At 45.6% G+C, this 15,694-nt stretch overlaps 1 protein-coding gene across 1 annotated transcript in view; it reads left to right on the top strand.

Moving 5' to 3' along the window:
* The window catches only part of IGF1R (insulin like growth factor 1 receptor), a 314,344-nt gene that overhangs the window by 279,279 nt on the left and 19,371 nt on the right, over positions 1-15,694 (top strand). The window contains exons 14-19 of the mRNA XM_032252821.1: positions 3,084-3,186; positions 4,066-4,136; positions 8,964-9,193; positions 9,458-9,568; positions 11,721-11,880; positions 15,401-15,530. Of these exons, the coding sequence (XP_032108712.1) occupies positions 3,084-3,186; positions 4,066-4,136; positions 8,964-9,193; positions 9,458-9,568; positions 11,721-11,880; positions 15,401-15,530 (805 nt within the window). The remainder of the gene's footprint in view (positions 1-3,083; positions 3,187-4,065; positions 4,137-8,963; positions 9,194-9,457; positions 9,569-11,720; positions 11,881-15,400; positions 15,531-15,694) is intronic.

The following is a 15,694-nucleotide window of genomic DNA, read 5'->3' as shown; positions in this document are numbered from 1 at the left end:
TTCTGTTACAGTCGAGTGGCCGGCTTTCAGAAGGGTTATGCTAAGGTGCTGACACACACCAGCACCATGTGTGACAGGTTGGGCAGGGCACATGCTGAGCTTTGGGTCCCTACCTCATGTGGCAGGCAGGGAGAGGATCCGAGCCTCTCTTCTGAGGTGATGCAGTCACTGGAGAGCCAGAGGAGACCATTGCTTTCAACCTGGCTTATGTGCAAAGACCTTTGCTTTATTAAACGAAAGACATTTTACAAAACATTGAATTGACCGTTCCACCTCCTACTTGCTCAGTAAAGCTAGATAGATAAGGCTCAGAGTCAGGGCTTGAAATCCTAAGGGGTAAAACAACTTCAGAGGCCATCTGGTTCAGCCTGCTACAGGGCCGGAATATCCATGAGAACATCTCAGACCCTCCATTGCCCTTTTAAAGCCCCCATATGCATTGGAGATGCACAGTGCTCACCCTTTGGTGCAGACTGAGGAATTGGGAGTTTATGCTCAAGTCATTAACAAGACAGAATTCTTAGGCTGTTCCATTTCCTAGAAACAGAGCCTCGTTTGGGGGTCTGTGATCTGTGAAACAGCAACCTTTGGCTTCTCGGGTTGAGTGAACTTGGCTTGTTTTAGGGACATGGCATGCTCCTATCTGCCTCTGCTGCTCCATTTTTAACTGTGTAAGTGCCAGGATGCCTGTGGGATATCAGGAGTCCTTCCGATGGAATTTTTCCAGCAGAAGTTATCACATACTACAGGGAAATTGGATCTGTGTGCCGGCTTTTCCGTTGAGAAATTTTTCTTTATGTCAGACAAGACTCGGTCCTGATCCAGTTTAGTCTCATTTCCTCTTATTTAATCCTCAGAGGAGATGGAAGGTTTGGAAGCTTTCAGGCAACTGCCTTCCTTTTAGGAACTCTTTGTGTGCCTGAACACCATTAAATTACTCCTCAGAATTCTCTTTTCCAGATGAAATAATCTCAGGTCGTTTGGCCTTTTCTTGTGGCCCAATATCATATACCAATTTTCCAGCCATTTAATCATTTTGTTCTTCTTCTGGATGTGTTCCAGTTTCTCCATGTCCCTGTTGAAATGTGAAACTCAAAAAGAACACAGTACAACCTGACCAGTAGTGTAAGTGATACAAGCAGAAGGAATAGGCCTCAGGGGGAGGAAAGAAAAATCTGCTAGCTTCCCCTGGGCAATAATCACCTGTGAGTGTTTTTAGGAAGTACAAAATGCTGGAGCCTGCATCCATTTTGAAAGAGATAATATCACTAAAAATATCTTTCATCTTTGATTAAAATACTTTTAATTTTAAAAATTACAACAGCTTTAGTGGCCTTTAAAGAGTAACCATGCTAATGTTTTTTAATGGCAAAATCATCATTGATAGGGGACTTACGATTAGTGTTAACTAGATCTCCAGTGATTCCAAGCCCATTTCCACATAGACATTTGTACTTGGATGTCTCATAGAGGTCTCAGGTTCCTTGTGCCAAAACCAGAATCACAGTTGTTGCCCTCAAAAGGCCTCTTCTCTTTTTTGTTCCTTAGTTCGGTCCATGGCCATGTAATGCGTTTGTTACCCAAGCCAGGAACCTCACAGCGTCCCTCACTCTTCTTTCTCTCCAGCCACCCATTCTTCATTCCAACCCAAGCCTCATGGATTCTGCCTCTTAAATGGCTCTGGAATCCAGCCCTCTCTCACCACCAGCACCGCCAAAGCCCAGACTCCAGGTCACTTGCCCTGGGGGACGGAGATGATCTGGCTTGGTAAGTCATGGCCCCAGGATGAGGCTCATACACTATGATGGCTCATAGTGTATTTTTTTCTTTTTTCTTTCTTTCTTTTTTTGATGATAGCTCATAGCGTATGAGCCTCAGCCTGGGGCCATGACTTACCAAGCCAGATCATCTCGGTCAGTCTGCCTGGTGTATAGACAAGGATCAGTGACTTCTTTCTAAGTCTGAACTGGTTAACGCAGAGCATGCCCAGGAGACAGGGCAGGTTCCCCCAATTCTCCAAGACATGAAAATGCCTCCTCTTACTGCCAGGTCCCATAGTCTGTCCTCAGCACAGCCATTTCCCTGGACCTCGAATCTGATTAGTTCACTGCTGAGTCTGAAACCTTTTGCTCACTCCTTTTAATCTGAAGAATAAGGTTGAAACTGCTTAGCTTGGACAGGATCCCTTGTGAGCTGGCCCTGACTTCTTTCTAGTATGATCTCTAAGCTGTTCATTTTCTAGGAAAGCCATTTCCACACCACCCCAAAGGAAAGAAAGCATATCATAAAGAAGTTTTTTCTTGGGGAGCTTCCCCGGACTTCCTATCTCCTCTCCCTTCTTCTCTGAATCCTTGCCATATGTGGTCTTAGACTTATAAAAGGACTCAGATGTTTGCAGCAGCATTGGAAAGGGGTGCTCTCCAGCGTGTGCATGTATGTGCGTGTTTATCTTAAATTGTCTGTGACTATCTCAAAGATAAGAGCCGGCAGAACTTGAGCACTATACCTAGATATAAGAATTTCTACTCATTTTATGAAAAGGAATAGAAATTTTCATTCTATACATGAAAATGAATAGAAATTTTCACTCTATTCATTAGAAGTGTTGCTGCTGCAAGCATCTGAGACCTTTTACAGGTGTGAGACCACAGAGACCACTTACCATCAGAACCAGCACTTGTATGGCAGATGCTGGACTGGGTACCAGGGACATGGCCCCAAACCCTGGAACATACTATGGGATTTGGGAAATTAGTGTCAAATATATGCATCTTCACTAACAGTCATTAAACTGCATGCAAAGATTTTCCTTCAGTCTATCATTGGAACTATTACCCCAGAATATACCGTACTTTAGAAAATGAGTATATGCTTCAGTCTGTACATATTTACTCTTTTTTCAAATAATTGTTTGTTTGCCATCTTCTATTCCTGACACCATTTACCTTTAGGAATTCCTACTCTGTGATGGGGAATAAAGGAATATACAGATTTTTTTTTTTCATACTTTGGACTGAATGTGAAAACATGAAATGAGCAGATTGTTCACCTGGTGATATTTTATCATTTCCTCTTTGCTGCAGCGGGATATGAAAACTTCATCCATCTGATCATCGCTCTGCCTGTCGCCGTCCTGTTGATCGTGGGAGGGTTGGTGATTATGCTGTACGTCTTCCATAGAAAGAGGTCAGTGATGTGCAAAGTTATGACAGTTTCTGTGGCTAAGTGATTTGATGATTTGAGTATGAGTGAAGGTAATCTTTCTGAAGATTTCAAGGAAATATTTTATGGACAGGAAAACCTGATTTTCCCATCATATGTTCTTCACAGGAAAAGAGAACCTTTTCTAATGATTTTTCTTTTTGAGACAGAGTTCTGCTCTTGTCGCCCAGGCTGGAGTACAGTGGTGCAATCTCGGCTCACTGCCACCTCTGCCTCCTGGGTTCAAGTGATTCTCCTGCCTCAGCCTCCTGAATAGCTGGGATTGCAGGCATGTGCCACCATGCCCAGCTAATTTTTTGTATTTTTAGTAGAGATGGGATTTCTCCATGTTGGTCAGGCTGGTCTTGAACTCCCAACCCCAGGTGATCTGCCCTCTTCAGCCTCCCAAAGTGCTGAGATTACAGGCATGAGCCACCACACCTGGCCTTTGCTAATGATTTTAACAACGGCCAAAATAATTTTTCGATAGTACAGAAACTTCCCCTGGCTGGCTTTTCTAGTACACAGATACTGCTCCTGGTGCGTGCTTTTCCAAATGTGATGTACTAGCCGTCCCAATCAAATAAGCCTTTTTATTTACAATGAAGTAAAGAAACATGTTTCTTAAAAAGCTCTAATCTGAGGCCTCTGAGGAAGCCAGAAGATGTGTTAGCAAGTGTCTACTGGCCTCCCAGGCCTGAATTGGGAGTGTAGACAAGAGCTGCTGTGAACAGTAAGCTCTTCCCATTCTCTTCTGATACTGCACGAGACAGAACAAATGAAACTGTTGTAACCAAGATGAAAGCATATACAGAATTGGATGGAGGTGGCCTTTCGTTAACCTACATTTAATCTTTTTGACAGAAGTAACAGCAGGCTGGGGAATGGAGTCCTGTATGCCTCTGTGAACCCGGAGTACTTCAGTGCTGCGGATGGTAAGAGTCCAGGCCGCCGTCACTGCCAGGGTGCAGGGAAGGTCGATCGGGAGCTTTCAGGAGGGTTGCTAACTCGGGAAAGGAAGGAGGTTTCCATTGTTCTGGGCTACCTTTGGCCTTGGATCTGTCTTCATTAATATTTCTTCTTCTTCTTTTTTTTTTTTAATCAGTGTTTCTAGCAGTTGAATGAATATGTCAAAACTTCTGGGACATGGGGCACAAGGAAACACAGGCTTTAGAGATGAATGTGGCCAGCACAGTTATCAATTTATTTAATTGCTTGAGATGTTATGCTAGAATGAAAACAGCTTTTTAATTGTTAACATCTAGTCAGAGGATATGGTGCAGCTGACAAAATGTCCTTTTAAACTAGTTTCAGCCTGAGCATCATCTCATTATAATTGTCTTTGAAGAATTACAGCTCTGCTTTTTTTTTTTTATCGTGGAATTTTTCTGTCATTCTCTTCTGACTAAGGTCATATGCTCGTGGCTCATTCACATTCCCTTTGGTAATAACTAATGAGGAATTCAGTTAAGCGGCTGGGAAGGTTTGACCTGGAAGTTGGGTGATCCTCAATGGTTATTTCCTTTTGTGCTCTTTTCTTTCTAGTATTTTTATAGCCAGACCTTTTGAGTGAGTTGGATTAGGGTGAGTGGGTTGGTCACTGAGTCCAGTGATACTTACCTGGCACTTTGCTAGGGGCTTTTACAAAGACCGTCCCATCTGTTCCTTACACCCCTGCAAGGTGGGTTTTCTTTTTTGAGATGGAGTCTCACTCTGTCGCCAGGCTGGAATGCGGTGGCGCAATCTTGGCTCACTGCAACCTCCGCCTCCTGGGTTCAAGCGATTCCCCTGCCTCAGCCGCCTAAGTAGCTGGGACTACAGGCACATGCCACCATGCCTGGCTAATTTTTGGTATTTTAGTAGAGATGGGGTTTCACCATGCTGGCCAGGATGGTCTGGATCTCCTGACCTTGTGATCCACCACCTCGGCCTCCCAAAGTGCTGGGATTACAGGCGTGAGCCACCGCACCCGGCTGCAAGGTGGGTTTTCTTAATGCCCATCTGCAGGTGCGGAAATGAGCAATGAGAAGAAACTTGTGCAGGCTCACGTAGCTAGACAGTTGAGAAGTCAGGAGGAGAATGGAATCACTGTGGAAAGGGCTGTGAGATCCCCCCAGCAGGCAAAGAAGCTGGCCTGCAGCAGGGGCTGGACCAGGTTCATCAAATGAATAAATTAGTGCATGATGTTGAGTGAGTATGTTTAGAAAAAGTATTTGCTGTCTTTGCTTCAGGAGAAGTGAAAGTAGAGGCAGGAGATATGAAATAAAGAGACATGATTATTCTACTTGACTATCATGATCAAATGAGAAAACATAAGAAAATACTTTGATAATGTGAAAATACTGTTACACTATGTAGGGTTTTACTATGGGTTCTTTAATCATTTCTAATTCAGTTTACAGTAAAGTCAATCAAAAGCAGCCTCCTGTGAATGGGAATCAGGTGCAGAATAATAAGGACATTATTTCTGTCTACATAAAGGTCTCAAAAATTTGTTTTTTAATAGTAATATATGCGTGCATACATCTGTATGCATGTGTATATAAGGCAGAGAGAACATTCTGAACGGATGCACACCACAGTTACAAGAGTTGTTATTTGTGGAGAGGAACTTCCGCTTTAAAAAAAAAAAAGCCAGATGTGGTTGCGTGCACCTGTAGTCCTAGCTACTCCAGAGACTGAGATGGGAGGATTACCTGAGCCCAAGAGTTCAAGGCTGCAATGAGCTAGAATCCCACCATGGCACTACCGCCTAGACTACAGAGTGAGATTGTCTCTTAAAAAATCAAAGTACAGCAAGAAGATAGATATATATTGTTTCTATAATAGCTTTTAAAAAGAAAACCAGTAAGGAAGGAAGATCAATTCAGATAATGGAATTGATAAGAACAAGGCAAGACCACTTCCCCCTTCTGTGAGAGTGGACTATGCTCTACCATAGAAGCTACTCTGCTTTGAAATACAGCATCAGAGGTTGGCCTGCATAGCTTTTGACTATGAAGTGTCCAGGAAGAGAAAGCATCAGTACAATAAAATCAGATTCTCATGGTGACTTAAATTCACATTTTGTATTTTTCCAGAATGCTTTCATAATATGTCTTTGTATTCATTAAAACAAAAACAAATGTACTGGCACCCAGGCCGACAGGTGGGAACAGTGTCACCTTATTTGAACTTAATTTATTCGGCCTTTGACAAGCACCTTATAGCCAGTTTCCTCAAGGGGTGACAAAATGACATTGCAGTTCAAAGGTGCTTTAAAAACTTCTTTTTCTCAAAGCTAATCTGCATGTCACCATTCTCCGGAGTACATTGAAAATCCCCTACAGGAAAGTGCTGATAACATTGTGCACAGAAACCACTCCTGGCTGGTGGCGCTGGGGACTGCTGCTTAAAGTCAGAGCTGTTGGGTTGAATTTCGAGAAAAGAATTGAGGGTATTGACTTCAGGGACCTCCCAGGGAATGAATGTGATTGGTTTTAACTCCGTGTTTTATGGCAGGCTACATAGTTAATACTGATTAAAAGCAAGCCTGGATTCTCAGAGATAAATGGCTGGACATGGTGACTCTTTATATTTTTTGAGGGGCACTGTGAAGAGCCTTGTCTCCTGATGTGTCTTGCATACTTACTCTCCTGACGAGCACCCACCTCTTCTTCTGGGGTGCAAACCACGTATGCCAACTGGAGGGCCGAGTTCCATCCGTGAAACCCTTGAAACATACGTACTATGAAATACAAAAATGTATAGAAAGCTCAAGATGATTAATAAGGTTCATATTGGACACTCCTTGGAGGTCTAAATTGGTGGTGCCGCTCCTGGGCCTAATTTATAAGAAGCATCTCTCCTTTGAGACATCACGTAAGGGTTAATAGTTGGGATATGGACATGTTGGGGTACAGTTGTCAGCCTCTCACATCCAGCCATATGTCCAGGATCATCATCTGAAAGCACAAAAGCAAAAACAGTCACAGGCCCAGGGTCAGCATGTGAAAACCGTCTCCACTTCCTTTCTGAGCCAGGACCGCCTCCTTCCAACAGTCGGTGTATGGTAGAGCCTGGTGGCAGGTCCCGTCAGGCAAGGACATTAGCTTCAGAGGAATTGGTGATATTTCATATGGATCTTATGGAATAGGTTGATTTTATTTTCATTTTTACCCTACCCATTTGGAGGTGTAGAATCGAGCCTCTGTTTGGTTTTGTTTTGTCTTTCCGACCGTCTTTCTGTTTGTTTTGCCTTCCTTCCTGCCTAGAAATATTCATTTTTTTGTTCACTCGTTCATTCGTTCGTTCATTCATTCATTTTTTTGAGACAGGTTCTTGCTCTGTTGCCCAGGCTGGAGTGCAGTAGCACAGTCTCAGCTCACTGCAGCCTTGACCTCCTGGGCTCAGGCGATTCTCCTGTCTCAGCCTCCCCAGTAGCTGGCATTCCAGGTGTGTGCCTCCACACCTGGCTAATATTTTAATAGAGATAGTGTTTTGCCATGTTGCCCAGGCTGGTCTCAAATTCCTGGGCTCAAGCAATCCTCCCATTTTGGTCTAGGATTACAGGCATGAGCCACCACACACAGCCCATTTATTTGTTTTCTTAAACCAGATAGAATCTAAACAGAAACAGAACCCGGAGAAGAAATCCTATTCAGGCTCGGTATGTCCATGTATTCCTCCCAAATCTTGACCCAGTGGTGGAGGTCCCCGAGTTCACAGAGCCCAGGCCAAGAGCCCTGGAAACGCCTCTGCACATCAGCTGCCTAATTGCCTCTCCATGCTGGGCACCACCAGGTCTCTTCCTCAGTCTCAGAGCTGAGTTGCTTCTGCACGTCATTAGATATCCAGCCATCAAAGCCAAGGCTGGGAGACACTCTGACTAGAGTAATCCTACCAATAATGCAGTTTGCCTGTGTCACCTCAAATTTTCTAGTAGCCATGTTTTTTAAAAGTAAAAAGAAACAGATCAAATGCATTTTAATAATATGTGCTATCGAACCCAATATATCCAAAATATTATCCATTCTAACATGCAATCAGTATTAAAGTGACCTAAATAGTTCACTTTTTTTTTTTTTTTGGCTAGTCTTTGAAATCCTGTGTGTATTTTATTTACACTTACAGCACATCTCAAATTGGACTGGCCACATGGAGTGCTCTGTAGCCCCATGTGGGGACCAGCTACCATGTTAGATAGCCCAGGCCTAGCATCTGTGTTGAGGGCCCTGACACCTCTTTTGGATCCATCCATCACACGCATCATCATCACCTCTCACACGCAACTCTGACCTTCCCAACCCAGAATAAGAACTCGTCTCTGTCTCCCTGCTACTCTCCTCCTTTTCACATTTGCATTTTAATCTGCTGATGAAGATGAGTAAAATCCTGCTTGACCATTTCATTCAGTTTCTCTGTCCCCTATGGTTAATTTGCTTTTCTCAAAAGTGTATTCTTACTTGATGAAAAGAAATTAAACAACTGCTTTCTTTCCTGTGCTAGGCTTCTTTGCTTTGTTCTGGTCCTTATATGGTGTTAGTATCCTCACATTATCTTGAAATCCTCAAGTATTTGAACTACTAGAACCCGACTGTACAGTTTTCTTACTCAGATCTACAGCATGTGGAAAGTTGAGAGCCAGCCATGCCATCACCTCCTGGTATTCTCCTTTGTGGGTTTAAGGAAGTGGCATCTAATGTCCTTTGGCTTAGAGTTCCCCCAGAGCACGTTCTAAGGCCTTGTTTCTGTACCTGCTTTAATTACGGTTTCTTCTCCAGTGTACATTCCTGATGAGTGGGAGGTGGCTCGGGAGAAGATCACCATGAGCCGGGAGCTTGGGCAGGGGTCGTTTGGGATGGTGTATGAAGGAGTTGCCAAGGGTGTGGTGAAAGATGAACCCGAAACCAGAGTGGCCATTAAAACGGTGAACGAGGCCGCAAGCATGCGTGAGAGGATCGAGTTTCTCAACGAGGCTTCTGTGATGAAGGAGTTCAATTGTCACCATGTGGTAAGAGAATGTTCCTGAAAGGCCAAAATGCAGCACAGGGAGATAGTCTCGCATAAGCCCCCCCATTGTGTTCTTTCTTGGCTCCACCCGTGGGTTTGGTGTCTTGCCTTTGCCTTCTGGATAGGTACCCCGTTGCCTCACTGTTACCTTTAGACCCCTCTGCTCAGACCAGCCCAAGGCACCACAGAGACAGTTCCAGACAACACAGGCACCAGCAAGGGCCACCCTGACCCTCTGAGTCTTTCTCTTTTTGATTCCTCCCAGGTGCGGTTGCTAGGTGTGGTGTCCCAGGGCCAGCCAACACTGGTCATCATGGAACTGATGACACGGGGTGATCTCAAGAGTTATCTCCGGTCTCTGAGGCCAGAAACGGAGGTCAGTCTCGATTTCCACTAATATTGCATGTTGCCTTATGCTCTCTTTCCTTTAGAGCCTCCCTGCAAGAAGATGTTGTGTCTTTAAATCAGTTTGCTTTTCAGCGTCCAGTGTTTCTTACTGCATGCTTGATTATAGGTCATTTGTACAAAGGATTTCCCCAGCTAGAGTCCGACTCTGATCTTTGTGAGAGGAATTTCCTGTTCCTTGGATCCCCTCTGCTCTGCCCCTCTGTGCCTTTGTTCCTGCATTCCCTCTGCCCCCAGTCTCCTCCCCACATCAGTGTCTACCTGTCAGGCCAGGCCAGTGCCACTCCCTCCCCGAAGCGTTCCCGCCCACTCCGGTAACCATCTCCTCTGCCGACTCCTCGATGCCCTTGACTCAGGTCCTTGCGTGCGTTCTCTCTTGGTGTTGTGTTGTGTTGTGTTGTTGTTGGAGTGTGACCCCCCCCACCCTGTTGTGTTGAGCTTTTCATCTCAGTCCGAGCATGTGGCGCAGGGCTGCGTTTGTGGCAGACACTCTGTCAGTAAATACGTGTTAAACTTCAAGGTTAGGTTGCCTGGATTCTTGCCCTTGTCTCTGGGAAGTTCCTGGGTGATTTCCCACTGAGCTCTGTGCACAAGATGGTCACTCATTCATAACCCCCCCCGACCCCCCCCATACACACACACACAGCGCCCCCTTCCTTCCCCAGCACTGTTTTTGCGACTGGGAATCTGGCTTCCTTAGACTCTACGTCCACATTTCAGGATTGATCCAGAGTTAGTGTCTTGCTTGTGCTTGTGAATGAATGACGCCAAGTATTGGTCCCCAGCACCCCTGGGTGTTAGTGCCTCTTCCTGGTTCACTTTATTTTTATTTATTTATTTATGTTGAGATGGAGTTTTGCTCTGTTGCCCAGGCTGGGGTGCAATGGTGTGATCTCAGCTCACTGCAACTTCTGCCATCCCGGTTCAAGCGCTCCTGCCTCAGTCTCCTGAGTAGCTGGGATTGCAGACGTGCACCACCATCCCCACCTAACTTTTGTATTTTTAGTAGAAACAGGGTTTCCCCATGTTGGCCAGGCTGGTCTCAAACTCCTGACCTCAGGTGATCCACCCACCTCCACCTCCCAAAGCTCTGGAATTACAGGTGTGCGTCACCACTCCCAGCTATTAGCTGACTTTAATACAGAAGCCAGCATGAAGGAGAAAAGCTTGATGAAACAGGTGACTGGAGACTTGGCAGAGTCTCTCTCGCCAGCATCATTTGCGGCACCTCTGAAAGTCCGAAACTCACTCCCTTCCTTCCCAGTTTCACACACAGAAAAAATATTCAGAACACATGGCCTTGGTCCTGGCTGCCTGTGGTCCTCAGACAGTGCTACAGGTTCCTGGGCTTCAGTGTCCTCAATATAAAATAAGAGGATGGGACAAGATGATTACTGAAGTCCTTAAATCCCTTTCAGAACTAAAATTCACCTTTAGATGGGTCAGATTTAAATTTTCTCTATCTCATGTCAAGTATAAAATGTGTGTGCTTACCCTGCAGCTTCGTTATATTCTTTTTTTTTTTTTTTTTTTTTTTTTTTTTTGAGATGGAGTCTTGCTCTGTTGCCCAGGCTAGAGTGGAGTGGCTCAATCTTGGCTCACTGTAACCTCTGCCTCTCAGGTTAAAGCAATTCTCTTACCTCAGCCTCCCAAATAGCTGGGATTACAGGTGTGTGCCACCACACCCAGCTAATTTTTATATTTTTAGTAGAGACAGGGCTTCCCCATGTTGGCCAGGCTGGTCTCAAACTCCCGACCTCAGGTGATCCGCCGGACTTGCACTCCCAAAGTATTGGGATTACAGGCCTGAGCCACCGCGCCTGACCTTTAAATAATCTTTGCCATACCCAAAGTAGAAAATGCTGGTCCTAGAGAGTGCAAATTGGTGTTTCCCTCAGCAACTCTGTGATGTGGTCAGGGAGAGGGTGCAGATAAGTTTGCAGGGAGTGAGCAGGTGCTGTGCTCTCCACGATGGTTTGTGCCTTCCCAGCAAGACCTGGTTTCTTAGCGTGAACAACCCTCGGTGCCCAGATTGAACAAAGATGATCTGCAAACCTTGAAAGAAATTGGCGTGGAAAAAAAATCCAAAATTCTCATGTGAATTTTTTCTAAATCTCCGACAGAATAATCCAGTCCTAGCGCCTCCAAGCCTAAGCAAGATGATTCAGATGTCTGGAGAGATTGCAGACGGTATGGCATACCTCAACGCCAACAAGTTCGTCCACAGAGACCTGGCCGCCCGGAATTGCATGGTTGCCGAAGATTTCACGGTCAAAATCGGAGGTGTGTCCTTAGCTTTCCAGATCTGAGCAAGAACTAAACTTACTGGACCTTGTTGGCATTCGTCTGCCCCTGGAGAGGTTTTCTAATGTGTGCCTTGAGTGCGGGCACTCTTTTCTTGGGAATGATGTCATTGTCTCCAGTTGATGGTCACAATCCTGGCACAGTTGGTCCCAGTGCTGATAGCTCATGGACACGGTGGTTCAGGTAGTAGGCATGGTCCCTGAGGCTGCCTCTCCTGATGGTTGAGGCATTTCTCAGTGGAACACTTCTTTGCATTGGTTACAGAAATAATCAAGACAGTGTCTTCAGATTTGGACTTGGGAATAAAACTCACTGTCCAACCTTACATTCATCCCTCCGATTTTCCTAGCTTCTAAGGAGCAATGGTCTCTCCTTCCAGGGGTCCACATTGTTTTCTAAGAGGCAATCGGCCCTAATGATGGAGCCCCTACATGGAGCAGGAGCAGTAGCAGGAGCTGGCTTGGCAGTCCCTTAGGTGAGGGGTGATCACTGCTCACTGCATTTCACAGCCGGGGTGGCCAGCCTCCAAGCTCTGGACCACTCTCCCCCAACACTTACTGTCCTGCTCTTAGCTCAGCAGTGTACTGCTTAGACACCCTTGCTGCCACCACCCACTCTCACACCAGAAAAAGGGGTTGGATTGAATTTCTGGCAATGTTTAAAACCCACTTCAGCCTTTAGGCTTGTGTTTTTACTTTGGTCTTTTAATCTGCCTAATGAAAACACACATAACATCAGGGTGCTCAGGAAACCACCTGGTTTTACCAGGATTCTCATCTTCCCACTATGATATGATAGTTTAGAAAAATACCAAATATTTACCCTGAGAAACTGCAGGGGAGATTTCATATCCAAAGGAAGCTATTTCAAATGACCTCTGCGTCTGGTTCTTGAACTGTCTATTCTGGAGGTGTTTACCTTCCTTTGGTAACATATTTTTTTCCTTTAGTAGCGATTTTTGAATGAAATGTTTTGGCCCTTGAGTGAATAATGAGAATCTTTTAGAGAATGGTTTATTCTGTTTTTTTTGAGACACGAGTTTTGCTCTTTTTGCCCAAGCTGGAGTGCAGTGGCACGGTCTCGGCTCACTGCAACCTCTGCCTCCTGGGTTCAAGCGATTCTTCTGCCTCAGCCTCCTGAGTACCTGGGATTACAGGCACGTGCCACCATGCCCAGCTAGTTTTTTGTATTTTTAGTAGAAACGGGGTGTCATGTTAGCCAATTTGGTCTCAAACTCCTGACCTCAGGTGACCCGCCTGCCTCAGGCTCCCAAAGTGCTGGGATTACAGGCGTGAGCCACCACACCCGGCCGAGAATGGTTTCTAAAGTAGGGGTGCGTGTCTTTCCTTTTTCTCCTCTGTAGGAGCTAAAGGTATTGAAACAGAGCCATATCCCAGAGCCCACATCCCTCTGTCCTCAGAGTTCCTTGTTCAGGATCCACCAGTGTGTCCCTAGGTTTGGCATGTTGAGGCGTCCTCACATTTGGTGCCCTGTGAAGCTGGGCAGCCCTCAGAGAAGGAATAGAGTCCCATCCTGCCCCAGGGTTCCCAGGGAAGAGCTGCCCTCATCTGGCCTGGGCTTCCTTTGTGCACCCAGCTGGCTTCTCCTTCCCTCTTTGTAGAATTCAGATTGTCCCCATGGAAATGCCAGCCAGCTCCCCTTTCCCAGCACCGGGGAGAGCACAGGGACCGGGGAGCCAGGTGGGCCAGTTCTGCCACAAATGGATGGGAGACTTGGGGCAGGTGCCTTACATCCGGGAGCCTCAATTTCTTCACCTCAGAAATAGGGGTGATAATGTCACAGAGCCCTTGGGATTGTGAGCAGAACTTGGCACAGGAAAGCAGTAGCACGTGCCTGGCACAGGGCAGGGCCTCTACAGATGGTAGTTCCTATCTGCGTCTTCCTTCCCACCCTCCTGGCACATGGGAGGAACTCAGTTTCTCCCACTTTGCATCACACAGGGAGAGGTGTCTTTTGTGCCAATTGCCATTTTAAATTCAAATCGGTAGGGATCATGTCTGCTGTTGAACCGCGTGGCATATTTATAGTGGTTTTTCTTCCCAGAATTGAGAGTTTTCATTTGTGCTGAGGAACATCATTTGTGTTTTTTAGTAGGATTCCATCTTTTCCACCTTGTGCAAGTAAAGGCAAATTCCCCATTTGCATGTCACTGGATTAATTCACAGATAACACTTTCGCACTTCATTCTTCACAAGGGTTCAAGATGTTTTTCCGTTGCCCAGTGTCTCATGGATGACAACTATGACCAGTAATTTCACCAGACCCAGCTTGAGGGCCCGTAGCATAGCACAAGGAAATTATGTTGGTTCAAGTCCAAGGAACTGTTCTCTGGGTTTGCTTTTGTAGCCCTACCTCCTTGTGGCACGAGTTACAGGCATAAATGAGCATTTTAAAGTACAGCAGCCCTTTCTCCTGGGAAGGAGAATGGAAGAGTTCACGTAAGAAAAGGTTGTATGATTGAGTGCAGAATCAAAATCTGACAAAGCAGCAATAATTTAGGATTATAAAGCGAGCCTGCCATCAAACATAATTATGTGACATCTTCTGGAGACATGGAAAATGGAAGAAATTTTCAAAAATGAGTGGGAGTATTATGTTGAAAAACAGTATTGAGTAATAGCTTCAGGGGCCTCATAAATAGCGTCTCTTCGGCATCTTGCTGGGTACTTTTGTCATCATGAACTGATGACAAAAATCTGAATATTTTCCCCCTTATTAAGCAGTGAAATTATTTACTTTTCTCTAATGATGGGGCAGTGCTACCAAGTAAATAAGCATCTGTACTCTCCTGTTGAGTTGGTCAGGTTTTTAAAGCATGTATAAATGACTGTTGATCTCTGCAGTACTACATATTTTCATAAATCGTGAGACTCTAATTTTTACACTGCCTCTGTTTTCATTTTTATTTTCAAGACAAGGTCTCACTGTCACCCAAGCTGGAGTGCAGTGGTGTGATCATGGCTCACTGCAGCCTCCACCTCCAGAACTCCAGTGATTCTTCCACCTTAGCCTCCCAAGTAGCTAGGACTACGGGCGCACACCACCACTCACGCCTGGCCAATTTTTTATGTTATACAGACAAGGTCTTGGTGTGTTGCCCAGGCCGATCTTGAATTCCTGGGCTCAAGTGATCCTCCTGCCATGGCCTCCCAAAGTGCTGGGATTACAGGCGTTGAGTTGCTACACTCAGCCTGCCTCTCATTTTAAATGGAATAAGGGAATTAACTTCTTAAGGGAATCGGATTATAAATGTATTAAAGGTGGTGATCGCATGGTATTTGCTCGTCATGTGACTAATCAATCCCTTACTGTCTCTTCCTTATAAAAGTGCAAACCCTGCGGTTTGGCCACCTTAAAGTGGGGCGTGTCCGTGTCTTGCCTTGTGTCTGTCCACACGTAATGAGTGTAGGGTCCTCTGCGGCGGCAGTAGCGGCGCCTGCTCCAGCGTGTGACTCTGCACCCTTTCTTCCCCTTACAGATTTTGGTATGACACGAGATATCTATGAGACAGACTATTACCGGAAAGGAGGGAAGGGGCTGCTGCCCGTGCGCTGGATGTCTCCCGAGTCCCTCAAGGATGGAGTCTTCACCACTCACTCGGATGTCTGGTATGAGAGCCTTTGCTGCAGTGCGTGCCTGGAGCCCCCTGGCCTCCACACGTCCCACCAGCTCAGTCTCCAGGGCTTTGGCTTTCTCTGTTCATTGTCCCCCATTTCCAGTGTTAGCTCAGTGTTGTGTGAGCAACACTCCTTCATCATTGAGGTGTCCTGTT

This window comes from Sapajus apella, unplaced genomic scaffold (genome assembly GCF_009761245.1).
Source record: "Sapajus apella isolate SASKATOON/1434 unplaced genomic scaffold, GSC_monkey_1.0 scaffold80, whole genome shotgun sequence".
Lineage (NCBI taxonomy): Eukaryota > Metazoa > Chordata > Mammalia > Primates > Cebidae > Sapajus > Sapajus apella.
The sequence above is the reverse complement of the archived record's forward strand: the minus strand, read 5'-3'. Positions and strand labels throughout refer to the sequence as shown.